This window comes from Stegodyphus dumicola, chromosome 6 (genome assembly GCF_044657685.1).
Source record: "Stegodyphus dumicola isolate Sdum_Otavi_A_Nest chromosome 6, ASM4465768v1".
In the NCBI taxonomy this organism is placed as follows: domain Eukaryota; kingdom Metazoa; phylum Arthropoda; class Arachnida; order Araneae; family Eresidae; genus Stegodyphus; species Stegodyphus dumicola.
In genome coordinates, this window is record NC_140773.1 from 23,659,126 (window position 1) to 23,671,934 (window position 12,809).

Below are 12,809 nucleotides of genomic sequence, written 5' to 3' on the forward strand. Positions count from 1 at the left end.
TGTTCCACATTTTCCGAAGGTTGATTTTCAAAGAAAATAGTATGTTCTGTCTTTGACACCTAAACTTGATTTTTCTCTCATCAGGAAACTGAAAGGATGCAAGACAAACCATTTGTTTTCTTTGTCAGCTTATCCGTTTGTATGTTAATTATTTAGATATTTAGAAGGAACGCATATTTACAATCAAGAAAATAAACTTTTATATTTAATATTGAAACATTTACACATAGCTCCAAAATAACATTCCGAAATGAGCACTTTATTAAAATTTCCAAATTAGCATTTCGTTACACAGGTTACTGAAGTTATTACATTGAAAGCAGTCATTCTTTTCTTTAGTTACGATGATATAAACCTTCTAAAGTACTTAGCAGTGAAAGTTTAAGAGATTCTTCCAAATCCAGATTGGGTATGACAGGCGAGAGTTCTTGCCAGGCTCTCTCAGCACAGACAGAATGTGCGTAGACAAGCATTTCGTTACACAGTTTACTGAAGTTATTACATTGAAAGCAGTCATTCTTTTCTTTAGTTACGATGATATAAACCTTCTAAAGTACTCATCAGTGAAAGTTTAAGAGATTCTTCCAAATCCAGATTGGGTATGACAGGCGAGAGTTCTTGCCAGGCTCTCTCAGCACAGGCAGAATGTGCGTAGACAAGTTCACGGGCAATTTCTACAGTAACATTTCGGGCAAGGCTGGAGCACTGTAGAGTTGCATAATCGGCGGCACAGGAAATGAAGTAAGTTGGGTTTCTAAGAATTGAAAGAAAATGAGATTTTATTGCCACAAATAAAAACTGAGATCAAACTGGAAAAACATATCTATTCTAGTTCTAAGATTGTATTGGTAGTAATATAGAGTATATTCAATAAATCTTTCTGCGAGAAACTACAATAATTTTCAAATAATACAAAAAGGATGCTTATCATTATTAATTATTGTTCTTCATAACAATAAATATTTTTTTTTCTTCTTATAACTGTGTAATATAAATACAAATGTGCAAAAACGTCAATCAGCTATTGAGAAACAACGATAGTACTTGTTATATAATTTCCAAACAGAAATGCAGAATGCCTTAGAAAAATAAATTAAACTGTTTCCGTTTTAAGAATAAATTAGAATTAATTCACATTACTAATACATAATCTATGAAATAAACTTTGTTACTACTAATCTATGAGTACGATGATTAATATTATAGTTATAAATTATAGGAAAGTTTTTCTGTCGACCAAAAACGTCTACCGAAACCAAGAAAACCGATAATTTTTCCCAACACTGTTACGCGAAATCGATAATATGGAGCTAGCCGACTTGGAAGTCGGCTGTGTTACAGCATAGGAACCAGGATATCCTTCCAAATTGGTTTGACAGTTTGGCCTTTGAACTACGCAGGTTGATTTACTTCCAGACCGACAAACTTTCAAGGTTGTAGGGGGTACAGAGACGATTCGGAATTACATAGGATTGGAGGGTCGCATATGCCGTAGTTGCGAGCTATGGTGCAAAGGAGCAGAGAGAAAGAACAAAAACAGCAATACGTTAAACGGGACAGAAAATATTTTATTGAAAGGTTGTACTACAACAGATGTTCGAAATTACAACCGGAAGCCGTTAGGCAGGCCTGACAGCGGCGCTGCATGGAATTGCTTGCGCTCCAGAAGAATTCCTTCCGGCAGTCTTGCGGTAGATGGCGCTGAACGGAAGGTTGCCTAAACAGCGATCCTGCTGAAAGCCGTACTTCGCTATCCGCTTTTCGAGGTAGTAGATAAACGCGTATTTAAACGATGAACTGGTCGACATACTGATCGTGTATGGATCTGCGGATTGTAACGGCCAATGCCGCTCGGCGGTTGAACCAGGAACGTTACTCGAACTGACGTGCTTTACATTACACGATCTTCGCAAGTGTGATCAGAAGGTTACGTGAGACTGGTTGTTAATGAAAGCTACAAGGAATCGACAGCGAACGACGGGGACACCTGGCAATGAGGAGGCGATCTTAGGTCTGTCAGAAGTTTATGTGTCTCATTTTATGACCAGCTGATAAATTCTGTAATGTAAACTATATTTACTGTATCTCTTAACACTCATATTCTTCTGGTAAGGTACTGTTGTGTTGACTTGAAGGAGAACAGCTATTTTGGATGATTACAAGTGGAACCAATAGGCCTCTTCGTGTTCAAGTCCATCTACTAAGATATCCTTACAAAAGAAATTTATCTTGAAGTGTAATATTGTAAATTTATCTTTAAGTGTAATATATCAGAATATTACTTATTGGCACATGTAGCATAAAGATTAAATTCACTTGCTACATTATTTACTACACCTATAGAACATTGGCGATGCCAATATCCAGGTGTTCGAAAAGGAAAAGCTTTCTATCTCTTTTAGAAAACTTGAACCATTGAAATATAAATAGCTAATGATTTTAACTGTTAAAAATATGTCTATCCACTACGCTCTTTACAAGTCATTTTAAATAGAATAACTAAATAATAATTGATTAAATAACATAAGCGCAATTAAAGTTCGCGACACAACACTACTCAGTGGAAGACCACGTCAATGATAATTGCAATGCTGTGTCTAAGCAAGGAATCGAAGTTGGCACTCCTCAAGCAATTAAGATTCCTCGGACTTACGTTCATGTGGTTTTCATACAGAAGACGCCCTGCACATTATGTACGAATGTGATACACTGGATTCAGTACGAGCCTTAAAAAAGACCCTATCTTCGAACAATTTCAAGAATTATCACTGTAAGGCTGAAGGAAGAAAGTGTGTTATGAAATGTATGAAATACATTTATGAAAACACTTATCTTGAAAAAACTTATCTTACTTAAAAATGAAAAAAAAAACGTATCTTACTTAAGTAATATTTTATGTATCACTTTGTTTGTATTTTCATTCTCCCAAACGAATTTACTGAATTTTTTTTATAATTTTATTTACATTTGTAATTCTTTACTACAATCATTGTATTTGGTTGATTATCTTCGTATATTTTGTTAAATAAAAAGTTGGCAAGGTCAAAAAATTTATCCAGTCGGTGATTTTTCTAAATTTATTCACTGGCTAATAATTTCTCAAAATTCTAAAACATTCTCCTCTTTTTAGCCATAATGCTTCTCGGTGATTCCTCCTCCATTAAGAGGTGCGAACCGTTTTCTCCAATTCTGGTTGTGGTTACCAAAGCAATTTAGCTGCTTAATGGAAATTACCAATTAGCTCTTTGCTTAGTAGCTGACTATACGTTAGATGTATTTGCCAGATTAGTTTCTGTCATAAAGAACAATTCTTCTTTCCCTGTTTCTTTGCTATTCCTTCCAGCTTATTTTTTATAATTCATTGACGCGATGCGAGAGAAGAAACAATATTCAATTTATTGGGATGCCAAGTCCAAAGTTCCACTTACTTGATGCGAAGTTTGAATCAAAATAATTGGAAATCATTTTACAGTAACTGCCGTTTCTGGATTCGAATAATTCAGATTTTCTTTTGCTTAATTCCCAATGTCAAAATAATTGCTAAGCTCCTATCATGAAATTATATGAAGCAATGGAAATTTTTATAATGGTGGAAATTAAATCTTCGCTATTCTCCGGTTCGTGATTATTTAATGGACAATATTCGTTGTCTCACTAAAAGACTGCAAGTGATTACAGGAAGGGAAACGAATCATTGTGACAAATTGCCCTGTTTTCGGATTTAGTGCTGCAAACGCTTTTTGTGTCTTAAAAGTAATTTATGTTTCGCTACTTCATACTGGAAACTAATCCTTTTTACTACTAGACTCATACAAATGTAAGAATATGCTACCTCGTCTTTAGATTACTGTTATGCGGAAAGGCATCGATGTTCAGTTGCCTGAGCAGCGCCTAGATCTGTTTTTGGCCATATTCATACCCAAAATAATGCGTAAGGCGTATAGACAGCTTTAATTACAGAGATCATGCATTTTATACTTACTTAAATAGCATTCATAGCTTCCCTACGTGTGAAATAAAAACTATATCTAATCTCTACATATAATAAAAGAAAGAGTCTGCCTGTGTGTGCCTTTTGTTCGCGCTGCGCGTAAGCTAATAGACCCACGGCCAGTGCACCTCGAAGCGATTTTTTCGAAATTCGAATTAGAAATTTTTTTATTTTATGTTTTGTGACGAAATCGCGTCAATTTGAGACATAACGGGCTATAGGAAAGCGAGATTTTACTCTACACACTCTATTTTCACATCGTCATGAAACGTGGGCACTTAGCTATTTTACGAACATAAAATAAATTTCGTGTTTCAATAAATCGATTAAATACGAATTTATTTAACAAAGGGAACTTAACATCTTTTCAACGGGATTTTTTCTAAAAAAGTTTATTTTAAAAAATGTATACCTTATTTTTCTTTGATTTTTGGACACGTTAAACTTTCATCCTTGCGACTGCTTCTACAAAAAGAATTTTGGAAAAATGATAATATTTTGTATTTAAAAAAAAAACCAAAATTAATGAAGCTCCGGAGTTCTCTTCTCACATCTCACATCTTTAAAAATGTGATTTTAGCAACAATGATTTTCCTTTATTATTGTTGCTGATAGATTTTTGATGAAATCGCATCATTTTGAATAGTTTCATTCTTTTAGAAAAATATGGGTTTGGCAACAATTTTTCATCGTATTTCTTATGTAACTGTTTTTAAGAGATTGGCATATTTCATTGTCATTTATATATATATAATACATTTTTATTGATTTTTTTTTTTGATAAAGTTGTTCTGCAGAGTAAAATTCTGCGCGGAATTTAATGTTTTTTGAGTTGCTTTTATGTCATTTTTTGCTTATTTCACTGTTTGTAAGATATTGAAAAGTTTTGTTTCAAAGTTTGTTTGTAAGTTTGTTTCAAAGTTTGTTCAAAGTTTGTTTGTTTGTAAACAAAGTTTGTTTGTAAGATATTGAAAAGTTTGTTTGAAAAGTTTGTAAGAAACCGCTGAGCCAATACCGCTCGGTGGTTGTACCAGGAACGTTACTCGAACTGACGTGCTTTACATCACACGATCTTCGCAAGTGTGATCAGAAGGTTACGTGAGACTGGTTGTTAACGAAAGCTACAAGGAATCGACAGCGAACGACGGGGACACTTGGCAATGAGGAGGCGATCTTAGGTCTGGCAGAAGACTCTCTAAATATGAGTACTCGAGCCATAGTTGAACAAGTGGGTTTATCTCAATCTATTGTCTGGAGGATACTCGCAGCAAACCCAAATGAGCACATACCATCTTCATAGTGTCCAGTTATTAGAGCCTGATGATTATCCACTCCGGAGGGCGACATCTCAACATTACCTTTGGACAGTGATGGATAGGTCGTAGTGGCCCGGTTCATTGGACTGCCAGATCAGCGAACCTATCACGCATGGACTTCTTCTTCTGAGGCCACATGTAGGAGACGCCCGTTCTTTCAATTGAAGACGTCATCGCTCGAATGTCTGTAGCTGTAGGGAGGATACGTGACATGCCAGGAATCTTCCAGAATATAAGGAATCCATGCAGCGCTGCTGTCAGGCCTGCCAGATGACTTCTGGTCGTAATTTCGAACACCTCTTCCAGTACAACCTTTCAATAAAATGTTTCCTGTTAAATTAATGTGTAGCTGTTTCTATTTCTTTTCAACACAGCTTGCAACTACAGCATTTTAGGCTCTGCATTCCTATGTGATTCCGAGTCGTCTCTGTACCCCCTACACATCCTGTAAGTTTGTCGGTCTGGTAGCGAATCACTCTGTATAAAGCTACGTATTGAAAAGCCAGTGATATGTGCTGTGTTATGAAAGGTATACCTTGAAAGGCTTATCTGTGCTTAAAAAGCATAATCGTGTTAGTTACACGAAATTGTTTGATATGAATGATTTAGTCAGCGTCGATATGGTATGCAATATTATTCTGGATGAAAGAGATAATGGGAACCAGATGAAAACTAGACAAGAAGGATGTTGTTTTGGCAGTGTTCGGTTAATCGCTTGATGGTGACATAATGGCTTTTGGACATGCTGAGCTGTATGTGCTGGATCATGGCGGTTCGCCTTTTTTGCAAAGAACTTATTGAAACGCCATCTTGTCTTTTTCTGTAGTGCCTCTAGAGAAGCATTTCTTTTTATGAGTGATGATAATGTCACGCTCATCAGATGATTATGTATACACTCTATTCTATCAGAACAATAGAGGAATTTATAATGATATAAACTGTAGCTCGCATTCTTTTTCGGGAAAACAAGAGAAACAAGACCTAATTCATACTATTAAGGAAAACGACAACATCTGCCTTTGGAAATCTTAGGCCATACGGTCGTAAACGTAGAATAGTGCTGTGATTGCTGCATAACAGTTGAGGATGGGTATAGTTCTAACTGAGTGACATGTTATATTACCCTGAAAAGTACTTTTCATCAGTGTTTCACCTACGAAATATTCCTGTAACTTTTCTTTGCTATGACTTGTTAAGACTAACTTTAGTTTGCTTATGAATAAATATTTTGTTTAAAAGTTTCCCATTTTAGAATAGTTTACAAATTTTGTATATATGAAAATAATTTTAGTGAAATTACGAAGGGAAGTGTAGCATCTTTTGCATAATGTAATACGAAATGCTCGAAAACGCGAAGCTCTACCGAAAAAATAAGGTTAGAAGGACAAGTCTGTTGAACATTCAGATAAATCTCTGTCTCGCTAAATGGTGAGGTATCACCAAGCTGCCTTTGGGGACTAATTTTTAGCGCCAAACTTGGCAAGAAATCGCAAAAATCACCAAAATTGCCGACATTTTGGTCCGGTACTTGTATAACTGTAATTGGCATTGCAATTGAATAACTGTAATTGGCATTGTAATTGAATAACTGTAATTGATTCTTATATCATATCCGGCCCTTCTATGTGCCTTTCAAATAATTTCGAGAAATAGAAGGTACTAGATATTTTTCGGTGGCCGGAGTTAAGCTACATAGCCTGCAAAGAGTATCAGTTCTCAGTTTTTAGTTCAGAGTTGACTTCAGAATATTGAGAGAACAGGATTCATTCTTTAGAGGTGTCGCGCCACGATCAAACTGCATGAGAGGTAAGTTTCTCTGATACGGAATGGCAACGAGAGAGATTGTTGTTCAAAAAGATGGATGATCGAACTGCTTTGTAACGATCATTTTATGGATGTTGCGTATTGTAAAATGAACCTATTACACTGTGCTAAATAGTATTAAAATGCTATATATTAAAAGATCTTTCATCTGATCTAAATTTTAACAAACCGCTCATTATTTTCTCTTAAACCCACAATGTTCCCGACATTTCTGGCGTCCCCGGGTGGGCGTGTTTGTAGGAAACATGTTGGATGAAAGAATAGATATGGTAAGTTGATTACTTTATACTTCCGTTTTGAAATTATTGATTATTGTTTTATTGGAGTTTAAAATACTATTCTTGCCTAATTTTTATCTGAATATTTTAAACTTAAGACAAAATGGAAGTGATGAAAAGAAACAAAACTGCGCAACGTTCAGCTTTTACTAAAGCATGTAAAAGACTAGATGAACTTTTAAATGATGATAATGTTGATTATGAAGAAGCAGAAATGTGTTTTTATTTGTTCAAGAAAAAGGCAGAAACTTTAGAATTGACGCACAGTGCTTATTTAGATACTATAACTGATGATAAAGAATTCGAAACAGAATTTGAAATAACAGAGGACTATCGAGAAAAGGCTGTTAGGATAGAGTTAAAATCGGAACGATTTCTCGATAATATTAAGAGTAAATTAAACGAAATCCAAAATACATCGTCAGAGAGTAGTCAGAAATTAGTTACTGATGAAAATACATGTAAAACTTTGTGCCAACGCCTACCGAAAGTAGAACTTTATAAGTTCGCAGGTGATTTAAAAAATTGGCTTACGTTTTGGAATCAGTTTAAAAACATACATGAAAATAATAACTTAACGAATGCAGACAAATTCCATTATTTGATACAGTCAACAAAGATTAAATCAGAAGCGAGAGATATTCTAGAATCTTTTCCTGTGACGAATGAAAATTATCCTTTGGCTATAGAAAGCCTCACTGAGAGATATGGCCGTAAAGGACTGTTAATTGGTTTTTATGTTCGAGAGTTAATAAAACTTGTTTTGAATAATGCAGTGAAAAAGAAGCAGGATTCTTTGAGTAGTTTGTATAACAAACTTTCAACACAACTTAGAGCCCTGAGCAGTCTCGGTGTGACAACTAATCAGTGTGGAACAATTTTATACCCTCTTGTAGAAAGTGCTATTCCTATTCATGTATTGCGATCATTTGAAAGACAACGAAAAATTACTGAATCTGAACGAAACATTTCGAGTCTTGATGCAATAATTGAATTTCTGAAAAGCGAAGTTCAGTCAGAAGAAAAAATAAAATTAAGCAGAGCGGATATTTTTTCTAAGTCTGATAGTAAGCACTTGGCAACTAGCCAAAATATTCCTTCCGCGTCGGATTTGATGAATCATGAAGCAATCAATACCTTCTTGTTCGTTTTGTTTCAAAGATCATGAAACGCGTAATTGTAAAAAGGCGTTTTATATTCCGTTAGATGAAAAAATGTCTGCGGTAAAAAAGAAAGGTTTATGCAGAATATGCTTGGTTAAAGGTCACCTCAGTAACCAATGTCGATCAAATGTTAAGTGTCAGATCTGTTTAAAAAGACATTTTAAATTTTTTTGTCCTAGTCTTGAATGTAATAAGTCTAGTAAAATGCATAACCAGGAAAATGATGAGAAAAAAAAGAAAACAATCGATTCTTTGCATTCGCATGCTACGAATGAAGTTTTCCTTTAGACCCTAGTTGTAAACATAGAGGGTAAGAATAAAAGGCGAAAAGCTAGATTAATGATTGATACGGGTAGCTCAAAAAGTTATGTTTTAAAGTCTACCGCAGAAGAAATGGGTTTTGATTTGCAATGGGAGGAAGAATTTAGTCATTCTTTATTTGGTGGAACGAAAACTGAAATTTATAGACATAAATGTTACAAGATTTATTTGAGTAGCCTTGATGGTAAATATTCGTGTAAATTAGATGCTGTAGACCATGATGTTATTTGTAATGATATTTCAAGCATAAGATACGGTTCTCGGATTCGCGAATTAGGAAATAAAGGAATACTCTTAACTGATACCCAAGGAAATCCAGGCCCTATTGAAGTAATGTTAGGGGCAGACGTTGCAGGGAAGTTATTTACTGGCAAACGAGAAGAACTAAGAACATGTTTAGTGGCTATAGAAACAAAATTGGGTTGGACTTTGATGGGAAAAGTACCTCAATCCGAACATCAGCACAATGTAAATATGACTGTAGTTTCTTTGTTATCTCAAGAAGACCTGCCTATTTCATCGTTTTGGGACTTAGAATTATTGGGTATCCGAGATCCTGTTGAACAAAAATTAAAGAAGAGTCTAGAAGAGCTATTATGGTTCATTTCCAAGAAACAGTTCGTCAATTAGAAAATGGTAGATACGAGGTTGATATGCCTTGTAAGATTGAGCATGCAGTCTTACCTGACAATTATGACCTATCTTTGAAAAGACTCGAATCTACTACGAAGAAGTTGGAAAAAATCGGATATCGTGAAAAGTATCATGAAGTGTTTAATGAATGGCTGCAGGAAGGAGATATTGAAGAAGTTCCCCAAAAGGAGTTGTCTTCACCCGTTGTTCATTACCTCCCACATCGTCCAGTCATTAAGGAAACGTCCTCACTATCTTCCATGAAAATTAGACTCGCTTTTGATGCTTCGGCAAAGCTTTCTAATCAGCCATCTCTAAATGATTGCTTAGAGACTGGAATTAATTTGATTGAAACTATTCCCTCTATTCTAGCAAGATTCCGCTTACATGAAATTGGTGTGATTTCAGACATCAGAAGAGCTTTTTTACAGATATCTCTAAATGAAAGAGATCGAGATTTTTTACGATTTCTTTGGTATGGTGATGATGGTAGAGTGAAGACATTTCGTCACACTTGTGTGGTATTTGGCATTACTTGTAGTCCATTTTTGCTGATGGCGGTTATTGACCATCATTTATCCAAAGAATCGTGGAAAGAAAAATATTCTGAAGAGCTTCTTAAAAAATTATAAGATAGTTTTTATGTCGATAACTGCGTAACTAGTGTACAAAATAATGCCGAACTAGAAATATTCATCAAATCTGCAACTAATGTAATGAAAGAAGGAATGTTTGATCTCAGAGGATGGGAAAGTTCTGGCATTCCTGCATTTTCAGAAAGTACAACATCACCGGCATTAGGACTGATTTGGGACAAAGTTTTAGATACCTTAGAATTAGACACCGAATTTTTGAAATTTGATGAAAGAGAAAAGGTAACTAAAAGGAAAATACTTTCACTAGTTAGTCGAGTATTTGATCCCATAGGTTTCCTTGCACCTGTTTTGATTCAGCCTAAGATTTTGCTGCAGGCCGCTTGGAAGAGCAAAGCATCATGGGATGATGAAGTGAATGATGAAATAAAGAAGAATTTTTTAAAATGGGGAAAACAACTGAAATACCTCAAAAATATAAAAATTCCAAAATGGTTAGGTGTGATGAAGGAATCCAGTTTAAGTATCCATACTTTTTTCGATGCCAGTAAGACAGCTTATGCAGCATGCATTTTCTTAAGAAGTGAATCCAGTATGGGTTCTGTGACTGTTCAATTACTTCAAGCCAAATCACGAATAACTCCAACGAAGACTATTACTATACCACGTCTTGAATTAATGGCCGCTACCATAGGTGCTAAGCTGTTTAGTTCTGTGAAGCAAGCTCTGAGACTTCCCAACGTCGAAACTTACTTTTAGACAGATTCTTCCACAGTTCTTGTGTGGATAACTCGTCGAGAACATTGGTCGGTATTCGTTACAAACAGAATAAATGAAATTAGAAAATTGACAACTCCGGAAGATTGGTTCCATGTTTCAACTGACCAGAATCCAGCAGACATTTTATCAAGAGGTTGTGGACCTAGGAAACTTCAGAAACGCAAGTGGTGGCAAGAGCCAGCCTGGTTGAAGAATCCGAAGGAGCAGTGGCCAAAGTCAGCTGTAAATATTAACGAGAAAGAAGTAGAGATAGAGAAACGAAAGTCTCTGCTAGTAACACAGAGCCAGAGTCAATTCCATTACAGTTAGCCAGAAGATTCTCTAGATTTTCAAAGATGATTAGGGTTATGGCTTGGATACTGCGTTTTCAACCAAAGGCCAAGGACTTGAGAAAATGTAAGGAACTTCAAAATGAAGAACTGTTAAATGCACAAAGAATTATTTTCCGTGTAATACAAAAGGAATGTTACTCTAATAAAGAAACACGAAAAAATTTGAAAAGTCTTCTAATATTTGAAGATGAAGAAGGAATTTTACGATTGATAAATGAGGAAGAATCGAAAGATTTTATTTTTCCAATAATTCTACCATCGAAACACCTGGCAGTGAGAAGATTTATAGCCCAAGAACATATTGCTAACAAGCATGCTGGGACATTAACTCTACTGACTATTTTACGGGAAAGATTTTGGATAGTGAAAGGGAAAAGAACTGTCCGGAGTGTTATCAAAAAATGCTTAACATGTAGAAGGCAAAAGGTAAAACATCTTGAGGTGCCTTTTCCGCTTCTTCCAAAAGACCGAACAGAAGTAGCAGCAGTTTTTCAAGTATCGGGTGTAGATATAGCGGGACCTCTGTTGACTAAATCTAAACAAAAGGTGTGGATAGTACTTTTTATTTGCGCCGTATTTAGAGCCGTCCATCTTGAGCTAATACCTTTACTGAGTACCAATGACTTCATCCAAGCTATGTGTACGTTTATAGCCAGAAGAGGACGAATTTCTGTAATGTATTCAGACAATGGTACTAATTTTACAGGACTAAACAACGCTCTGAAACAATTAGATTGGACTACAATTGAAAGTGAATTTAGAGTCAACGAAATTCGTTGGAAGTTTAACCCATCCTCCTCTTCATGGTGGGGAGGCTTCTGGGAACGCTTAATTGGGATTTTGAAAGATCTTTTAAGAAAAAATCTTGGACGCTCCTGTTTGTCTTACGAGGAATTGCAGACTGTCCTCGTCTGTGAATGCGAATCTATCATGAACAGCAGACCATTAACTTACATATCCGAGGAACAAGATCTGAAGACCTTGACCCCCTCAATGTTTCTTCAGGACATTCCATTAAATGATTTTCCTGACTCGGATCAAATTGAAAAGACTATTATTGTTTTGAGACGGAGACATATTCAAAAGGTTCGTGAAAATCTAAAACGAAGGTTTAAAAGGGAGTATCTGGGTTTCCTTCGTTCTTCAGTTAACAAAAGAGAAGATAAAATACATGCAGGTGACATAGTGTTAATTGGTACAGATAATAAAAAAAGGCTCCATTGGCTGCTAGGGAGAGTACTGGAACTCTTTCCAGGAAAAGATGGAATCATCAGACTTGTGAAACTGCGAACTGAAAAGGGAAACATATTAAGACCAATCCAACGACTGTACCCTTTGGAATTGACACCAAATTACGAGCAAGTCGTATTGGAACCTCAGAAGGTTTCGGAAGTGACAGCTGAAAATCCTGAGCTTTATACTGACTCTAATGAAACTGTTCGCGTGTCTCGCTCAAAACGAAAAATAAAACCAGTTAAAAGACTGGATTTATAAACTTCTAAACAAACTTTTGAACTTTCTGTGTTTGAACTCTAAAATATTGATTTCAATTTTCATTCTAATATTTTGAAATATTTC

The 12,809-nt window shown here is 35.6% G+C and overlaps 1 protein-coding gene across 2 annotated transcripts in view; it reads right to left on the reverse strand.

Moving 5' to 3' along the window:
- Window positions 1-238: 238 nt before the first annotated feature.
- The window catches only part of LOC118203820 (uncharacterized), a 50,995-nt gene continuing 38,424 nt past the window's right edge, over window positions 239-12,809 (reverse strand). For both annotated transcript variants that reach the window (XM_035376112.2, XM_085817886.1), the window contains one exon: window positions 239-754. In XM_035376112.2, the coding sequence (XP_035232003.1) occupies window positions 526-754 (229 nt within the window). In that variant the 3' untranslated portion in view covers window positions 239-525. The remainder of the gene's footprint in view (window positions 755-12,809) is intronic.